The sequence below is a fragment of the Morus notabilis genome, unplaced genomic scaffold, assembly GCF_000414095.1.
Source record: "Morus notabilis unplaced genomic scaffold, ASM41409v2 Scaffold98, whole genome shotgun sequence".
Classification (NCBI taxonomy): domain Eukaryota; kingdom Viridiplantae; phylum Streptophyta; class Magnoliopsida; order Rosales; family Moraceae; genus Morus; species Morus notabilis.
The window spans coordinates 427,639-437,066 of NW_010359472.1; the positions used below are offsets into that span (position 1 = coordinate 427,639).

At 36.8% G+C, this 9,428-nt stretch overlaps 1 protein-coding gene across 2 annotated transcripts in view; it reads left to right on the plus strand.

The window, feature by feature from the left end:
* The window catches only part of LOC21407356 (synaptotagmin-5), a 13,891-nt gene extending 7,132 nt beyond the window's left edge, over positions 1–6,759 (plus strand). For both annotated transcript variants that reach the window (XM_024163178.1, XM_024163179.1), the window contains 2 exons: positions 5,695–5,859; positions 6,060–6,759. In XM_024163178.1, the coding sequence (XP_024018946.1) occupies positions 5,695–5,859; positions 6,060–6,476 (582 nt within the window). In that variant the 3' untranslated portion in view covers positions 6,477–6,759. The remainder of the gene's footprint in view (positions 1–5,694; positions 5,860–6,059) is intronic.
* The last annotated feature ends 2,669 nt before the right edge of the window (positions 6,760–9,428 follow it).

The window sequence follows — 9,428 nt, forward strand, 5'->3', positions numbered from 1 at the left end:
GGATCCGGTCAATGATCCTTATCCTCTTTCTTGATTCCGACACTCCCCCTCAAGTTGGTGCATAGATATCTATCGTGCCCAACTTGCTAGTAAGTTCTTCAAATCTTGGTCTGAACAGTCCCTTAGTGAGAATATCAGCGACTTGTCGTAAGGTTGGAATGAACGGCATACATATTGTTCCAGCTTCAATCTTCTCTTTTATGAAATGTCTGTCGATCTCGATGTGCTTCGTTTTGTCATGTTGAACTTGATTGTGGGCAATACTGATGGCTGCCTTGTTGTCGCAGTACAATCTCATAGGTGTTGTCGCAGGTCTTCTTAGTTCTTCTAGGATTCGCTTAAGCCACACCATCTCGCAAACTCCTAGTGCCATAGACCTATATTCTGCTTCAGCACTACTCCTAGCCACTACATTCTGCTTCTTGCTCCTCCAAGTCACTAAATTTCCCCATACGAATGTGCAATAGCCTGAAGTGGACCTCCTGTCCATAGTAGATCCTGCCCAATCTACGTCTGTGTATCCCTCAATAAGAACAGTCCTTTTCCTAGTGAGCCCTTTAAATACCTTAGGATGCGGTAGACAGCTTGAAGATGTTCCTCCTGGGGAGAATGCATGAATTGACTTACCAGACTCACAGCAAATGCTATATCTGGTCGTGTGTGTGACAAATAGATTAACTTTCCAACTAGTTTTTGATATCGGGCAGTATCTACTGGTCTTCCTCCCCTATTTTCAAACTTTTGATTTGGATCAATTGGTGTTTCAGCAGGCCTGTCCATAGTAGGCCCTGCCCAATCTGCGTCTGTGTATCCCTCAATACTCCGTTTTTCACTTTTCTCAAAGAACAATCCTTTTCTTGGTGAGCCCTTTAAATACCTTAGGATGCGGTAGACAGCTTGAAGATGTTCCTCCTGGGGAGAATGCATGAATTGACTTACCAGACTCACAGCAAATGCTATATCTGGTCATGTGTGTGACAAATAGATTAACTTTCCAACTAGTTTTTGATATCGGGCAGTATCTACTGGTCTTCCTCCTCTATTTTCAAAATTTTGATTCAGATCAATTGGTGTTTCAGTAGGACGACATCCACTCATCCCTGTTTCTTCAAGTAAATCAATCACATATTTCCTTTGTGATACTGCAATCCCTTTCTTTGATCGGGCTACCTCCATACCGAGGAAGTATTTGAGTAAACCTAAGTCCTTGATCTCGAACTCAGAGGCCAGACCCTGTTTTAAGCGTCCCATCTCAACTATGTCATCTCCAGTAAGAATAATATCATCGACATATACTATGAGAACAACTATCTTCCCATCGGTTGAATGCCTTGTGAACATTGTGTGGTCAGCTTGTCCCTGGGTGTATCCTTGTTTCTTCACAAATTGAGTAAATCTTTCGAACCAAGCCCTTGGAGATTGCTTTAGGCCATACAGGGACTTTTTCAGTTTACATACCATTGATCCATATTTCCCTTCAAAGCCAGGAGGTGGATCCATATAGACTTCTTCATCTAAATCACCATTGAGGAAAGCATTCTTCACATCTAGTTGTTGAAGTGGCCAGTCGAGATTAATTGCAACTGTTAAGAGTACCCTTACAGTATTGAGTTTTGCCACAGGTGCAAAAGTTTCAAGATAATCAATACCATAAGTATGAGTAAATCCCTTAGCTACCAAGTGAGCCTTGTATCTTTCCAGGGATCCGTCTGATTTGTACTTCGTTGTGAATACCCATGTGCAGCCAACGGTCTTTTTTCCCTTTGGTAATTCCATTACTTCCCACGTTCTATTTTTTCCAAGGGCCTTCATTTCTTCAAGAAAAACCTCCTTCCACTCAGGAATTTTTAGAGCATCCTGTACGTTCTTCGGAATCTCCACACTAGACAATTGTGAGATTAATGCAGAGAACATGGGTGACAGTTTTTTTGTAGGAAACAAAGTTAGACATAGGATACTTTACACAATCTCTGACACCTTTACGGTGAGCAATGGGAATATCAAGATCAGGTATGTTTGGTTCAGAAAAACGAGGCTCAGAAATAGGACTAGTAAGAGTAGGTTCGTTGTGAGGATTACTTGGAATCTCAACTGGATTTGGAGTGGTCTGGGGTGCAGATTCTTGGCAGTGTTGGGAGGTGTCAGCCTCATTCCCTTGGTTCCGGTTCTTTCTCCTGTAGACAAGCAGTTTTTTTGTACCTGTTTGTTCCCCATTTGTATTTCTATCAATGTCATGAGATGGTTCTATAGGCCTGGGATTTAAGTTCTCATTATTTAAGTCACTAAACTCCATATTTATTAAAAAAACTGGGATTTGAGTTTGAGCTTGCTGTTTGAAGAAAATCCGAATCTTCATGTATGCTCTCCCTCTGAAGATGAGTTTGAAAAAACGGCTGAGATTCAAAGAATGTGACATCTATTGTAACAAACAATTTTTTAGAACTTGGGTCATAGCACTTGTATCCTTTATGATTAGGAGCATAGCCTACGAAGACACACTTCCTAGCTCGGGGATCTAATTTACCTCGGTTTCAGTCATGGATGTGAACAAAAGTAGTGCACCCAAACACTTTTAAAGGTAAATCGTTAGTTAACTTTGAAGTAGGAAAGACATTTTTGAAAACACTTAAAGGTGTCTTATAATTCAGGATTTTGGTAGGCATACGATTTATAAGATAGGTTGTAGTTAAGAGTGCTTCCCCCCAGAGATACTTAGGAACATTATGAGTAAATAATAATGCCCTCGTGACTTCTAAGAGGTGTTTATTTTTTCTTTTAACTATCCCATTTTGTTGTGGAGTGTCAAAACATGAACTTTGATGTATTATGCCTTTTTCTGAAAAAACTCCTCCTAAGATTTCATTAAAGTATTCTCTACCATTGTCACTCCTAAACACTCTTATTTTTTTCCTGAAATTGTGTCTCAACCATTGTATAGAAGGCCTGGAATATATCCTTTACTTTAGATTTCTCACGTAATAAGTATACCCAGGTCAACCGAGTATGATCATCAATAAAACTCACAAACCATTTTTTTCCAAATATTATTGACAATCTAGATGGTCCCCAAACATCACTATAGATTAACATGAATGGTTTTGATGGTTTATAAGGTCTAGAAGGAAACGAGGAACGCTGGTGTTTAGCCAATTCACAAATCTCACATTTAAACAAAGATGGATTTTTATTTCTAAATAAATATGGTAGCAAGTGTTTTAAATAATAAAACCTCGGATGTCCTAGTCTATAATGCCAAAGCATAACATCATTAGAAATAAAAGTAGAATGTAAGCAAGTATTCTGAACTTGTTGTCCGGAGTTAGTTCCATCTTCAAGAAAATAGAGGCCTTCACTTTCCCTAGCACTGCCAATCGTCCTCCCTGAGACCACTTCCTGAAAGAAACACTGAGAAGAATCAAATATGGCACGGCAATCTAGAGTTGTTGCAATTTTATTGACAGACACAAGATTATAAGAAAGTTTTGGAACATGGAGTACATCATGTAGGATTAGGGAAGGTGAAATAACAATTTTTCCTGTCCCAGCAATTGCTGAGAAGGAACCATCATCAATTCGAATTTTTTTGTTCCCTGCACATGGAGTATAAGTGGAAAAAAAATGGGAGCAACTTGTCATGTGATCGGTAGCTCCTGAATCTATTATCCAGGGGCTATTTTGTTGAGGATTGACACTGAGGAAAGCAGAGGCAAGGTTACCTGTTTGAACAAAGGAGCAAGAAGGATTTACTCGGAGGTTTGGAGATTGGAAGAGTTTGTATAAATGCTCTAATTGATCCTTTGTAAAGGGAGACATCTTTGAAGTACTTTGTTGTCCTTGTTCCTCACTGGATGATTGGAGAGCTCTATTATCTGCGGCATTTGCTGTGGCAGTCTTCTTCTTCCAATTCGGAGGCTTCCCATGGATTTTCCAGCAATTTTCACGTGTATGCCAATGCTTTTTGCAGTGATCACACCAAGGCTTCTTCTTCTTGTCAGTTTCGGTTTCATTCCTCATTGAAACAAGGGCAGAATTGTCAGTAATAGATTTAGAATCTGTTTCAGGTTTTAACATAACCTTTCTTCTCCCTTCCTCTCGTCTAATTTCAGAAAAAGCCTCCCGAAGAGTAGGAAGTGGTTTTCTCCCAAGAATTCGAGACCTAACTTCATCAAACTCCCGATTTAACCAGGCCAGAAACAAGTATACTCGGTCATTCTCCTCTTTTTTCATGAATCTTACACTATTGGTTGGACAATCCCACTCGTCATTGTAGCATTGATCTAATTCTTGCCATAAAGAGACCATCTCATTATAGTACACAGTGACCTCACGTTCTCCTTGTTTAGACTTCCGTAACTTAGTTTTCAACTAAAAAATTTGTGAAAAATTATCAAGATCAGAGTAGGTTTCTTTAACAGCTTCCCAAACATCCCTTGCAGTAGGAAGAAACAAATAAGGTTTACCTATAGTTGGTTCCTTAGAATTGATCAGCCATGCGATGACTAAGGAATTCTCAGACCTCCATGTTTTCAGTTTTGGATCTCCTGTTTCGGGCTGCTTCACCTCTCCGGTTAGATGGCCAAGTTTTCCTCTCCTGTCTATGGCGAGTTTCACGGTTTGTGCCCATTCTAGATAATTCTTACCATCCAATTTATGAAGCGTTAATTGGAATGGCAGATGAGAGGGCTCCTGTGATTAGGGTTTTCTGCCCTAGAGGAAGTTGAGGATCTCCTTTCCTCAATAATGGCTGTTTCGGTCATGGAAGGAAATATAGGGTTTCGGCTCTGATACCATGAAGGTTTTTAGGACTGAAAGTATTCCTTCTTATTATTACTATGTATAACATTTACAATATTTATAGGAAAAATAACCTAACTGGGATCCCTTATCTTGAAGGAGATCCTTATCTTAAGAAATCTATAAAACTTAAAAATAAGATAACTACTCCCTAATAAGAAGATAACTTCTTCCTAACTCTATCTCTAAAGTCTCATTTACTGGATTAGATTAGGATCCGGTCAATGATCCTTATCCTCTTTCTTGATTCCGACAGTCATAGTTTAGGAGAACTGACTATAGGTTTTGGCATATTGGAAGTGGAAGCCTCTCTCAAAGTGTGTGTGTGTGTGTTTATTTTTATTTTATTTTTTTATTGTTATTTTTTTAACTACGAGCCATGAAGCCCTTAGCAATGATTTGGAGTTGGAGACAGTCACAATGGTTTTGGAAGCATTTGGACAAATAAAAGCAAGAAGCTTTTGCTGATTGGAGTGCAAATTGAGAACAAGTGTTTGTGTTTTGTATAAATAATGTAAAGGCCTGTGGTAATGCATCCTAGTTTCTGAATAATGTAGTGGCAGAGACAAAATGGCATATAAGCAAAGTCTATGATGTTTTTACCTCGCAACTGGAGTTTTGGCCTTGTCAGTGGAAAGTTCTGTTTCCACAAACACAGATGAAGTGCGTATGCATAATTCATACAGTTTAGGGAAAGAAATGCATATAAATGAGACGACGAGTCTTTATTAAATCCAAAAACACACTAAAATGCTGGCCTGATATTTTATAAGAAGTGTTCACGGAACTCTTCTCCGTCCACTGGGTTTTTTCTTGTTGCTTTGATAAACATTATACTTGCAACTAAAGTTAGTGCTGATGGGAAGAGGGGAAAAGATAATTCATGTTGGCTTTGAACAGGTTTTTGATCAGGACATTGGGCAAGACAAGCGCTTGGGAATAGCAAAATTACCTTTGATTGAGCTGGAAGCAGAAACTTTAAAAGAGTATGAACTGAGACTGCTAGCGTCACTCGACACGCTGAAAGTGAAGGACAAGAAGGACAGAGGAACTGTTACAATCAAGGTCGTGATGAACATTTGTTTTCTGTGTATTTTGGTGGCTTTGGAATAATACTTAACTTTTGCTACAACTAGACGTAAATCTTATCTTTTACATGTTTTTCGTTCCTAATGGGGCTAAAGAAGAGGGCCTTTTGCTTTCCACTTCTGGTGCCTTTTCTTTATTGTTCTTATTAATTTTGTAAAACTGGTTTCTGCTCTCAGGTCTTGTATCATCAGTTCAACAAGGAAGAGCAGCTGGCTGCACTGGACGAAGAGAAAAGAATCCTCGAAGCAAGAAAGAAACTTAAAGCTGAGGGCGTTATAGGAAGCACAATGGATGCTCTTGATGGAGCAGCATCCCTTGTTGGTTCTGGTGTTGGGCTGGTTGGTACCGGTATTGGCACTGGAGTTGGACTTGTGGGAAGTGGTATTGGCACTGGAGTTGGCCTTGTGGGAAGTGGCATTGGTACTGGTGTGGGGTTAGTTGGAAGCGGGCTTGGAGCCGTAGGTAGTGGCCTGACCAAAGCAGGGAAGTTCATGGGCAGGACTATCACAGGGCAATCCAGCGCTTCTCGGAGGAGTGGCTCCTCAACTCCAGTTAATAGCATCCAAGAAAATGGCGGTGCAAAGCCACGATAGTACTAGTTCCTGTAAAGCCGCTGCTTTACTGTGCAAATGGATCTTTGTGTTCTGTCTGCATTAGTGATTAGGTTGAATACAATATTATGCTGGTTTTATTGTTATAGAGTATACTCTTCTGCTGTTCAATCTACTAGTTTGGAACTTCATGGATAGAAAGTGGTTATTCCGTCACAATCTTTCAGATGTATCATCCTGTATTCTTGTTTATGTTCTACTTGATGAAATGTGTAATAAAACTTTAAGTTGTACAAATGTTTCCTTCGAGATTATTTTCACCTTACTTTTCTCTGTATTTACTCCTTTTGTCTGGAAAGAATCATGAAATTCATTTTTTAAACTATTAACTTGCTTCAGCTAAATATGGTTTCAGATCATAATTGATTAGAGAACAATCAAGTATGAGAATGCAATGCGTCAGTTATTAACCGTTTCCGTTTTGCACACCAGTTCGTTACATGATAACTGTAACTCTTAAAAGGGCAAGATTCTTATGCTTTGTGTGCTGTACAGGTTTTCCAAGTCACAGTCTTTGTTTCACACTGGTTCAAGAGCGGTGGCTACATGTCCTCGAGTATGCAATGGGCGGGATTTTCTCCTAAAAGTCCGTTGCCTTAAGTATTGGTGTTTTTTCATCAGAGAGAGTGGTAAGACTTGGAGGAACGCAAAGCCCTTTTTCGTTTCATAAGGTTGAACAAAAAAAATTTTGGTTCAAATCTTCGTTCAAAGCCCTTTTTCGTTTCATAAGGTTGAACAAAAAATTTTGGTTCAAATCTTCATTGGTTATTTTTCGTCTTTAAAAAATAAAATAAAATAAAAAAGACGTTAAAAAATTATGAAATTTTACAGACATGATTTTTACATTTTTCTGGGTATGCCTGCAAAAAAAGGCCTCAAAAATGAAAAAAAGAAAGAAAAACGCTGTATAAAAGCCCCCGGCCCGCGTAGTAAGGCACCCAGGGGCCGGGATAGGTAAAAAATTTACATTTTTAATTATGTTTTGCATTCTAAAATTAATACACGATTTTTAGGAATGAATGCAACAAGCGGCACCATTATTTGATGAATATTCTATTTTTATTATTTTCTTTACTTTTCATCTTTAAAAATAAAAACGACGTCAAAAAATTCTGAAATTTTGTAGACACGATCCTTACATTTTTCTGAGCATGCCTGCAAAAAATGGCCTCAAAAAATGACAAAAAAAAGTAAAACGCTGTTAAAAGTCCTCAACCTATGTAGTGGGGCGCCCAGGGGCCGGGATGGGTCAAACATTTACATTTTTATTTATGTTTTACATTTTAAAATTAATATACAATTTTTAGGAATTAATGCAACAATCGCCACTATTTTTTGATGAATATTCTATTTTTTTATGATTTTCTTTATTTTTCATCTTTGAAAAATAAAATAAAATAAAAACGACGTCAAAAAATTATGAAATTTTGCATACATGATCCTAACATTTTTTTGGGCATGCCTACAAAAAATGACAAAAAAAGTAAAACACTGTCTAAAAGCCCCCAGCTCGCAGCATAGTGGGGTGCCCAGGGGCCGAGATGGTACACAAATTTACATTTTTATTTATGTTTTACATTCTAAAATTAATATACGATTATTAAGAATTAATACAATAAGCGGCACCATTTTTTAATGAATATTCTATTTTTTTATGATTTTCTTTAATTTTCATCTTTGAAAAATAAAATAAAATAAAAACGACGTCAAAAAATTATGAAATTTTGCATACATGATCCTAACATTTTTTTGGGCATGCCTACAAAAAATGACAAAAAAAGTAAAACACTGTCTAAAAGCCCCCAGCTCGCAGCATAGTGGGGTGCCCAGGGGCCGAGATGGTACACAAATTTACATTTTTATTTATGTTTTACATTCTAAAATTAATATACGATTATTAAGAATTAATACAATAAGCGGCACCATTTTTTAATGAATATTCTATTTTTTTATGATTTTCTTTAATTTTCATCTTTGAAAAATAAAATAAAATAAAAACGACGTTAAAAAAATATGAAATTTTGCAGATACGATCTTGACATTTTTCTGGGCACACCTGCAAAAAATGACCTAAAAAATAACAAAAAAAAAGTAAAACGCTGTCAAAAACCCCCTGCTCGCGTAGTAGGGCGCCCAGGGACCGGGATGGGTAAAAAATTTACATTTTTATTTATGTTTTGCATTCTAAAATTAATATATGATTTTTAAAAATTAATGCAACAAGCGCACCATTTTTTGATGAATAATCAATTTTTTATGATTTTCTTTATTTTTTGTCTTTAAATAATAAAATAAAATAAAAACGACGTCAAAAAATTATGAAAATTTTCAGACATGATCCTTACATTTTTCTCGGCCTTTTCACAAAAAATGGCCTTAAAAAATGACCAAAAAAGTAAAATGTTGTCAAAAAGTCCCTGACCCCCTGAAGTGGGGCCTAGGGGCTGCGATGGGTTAAAAATTTATATTTTTATTTATGCTTTACATTCTAAAATTAACATAAGATTTTCAAGAATTAATACAACAAGCGACACTATTTTTTGATGAATATTTTATTTTTTATGATTTTCTTAATTTTTCATCTTTGAAAAATAAAATAAAATGAAAACGACGTCAAAAAATTCTGAAATTTTGTAGACACGATCCTTACATTTTTCTGAGCATGCCTGCAAAAAATGGCCTCAAAAAATGACAAAAAAAAGTAAAACGCTGTTAAAAGTCCTCAACCTATGTAGTGGGGCGCCCAGGGGCCGGGATGGGTCAAACATTTACATTTTTATTTATGTTTTGTATTTTAAAATTAATATATGATTTTTAGGAATTAATGCAACAAGCGCTACCCTTTTTTGATGAATATTCTATTTTTTATGATTTTCTTTATTTTCATGTTTGAAAAATAAAATAAAATAAAAACGATGTCAAAAAATTATGAAA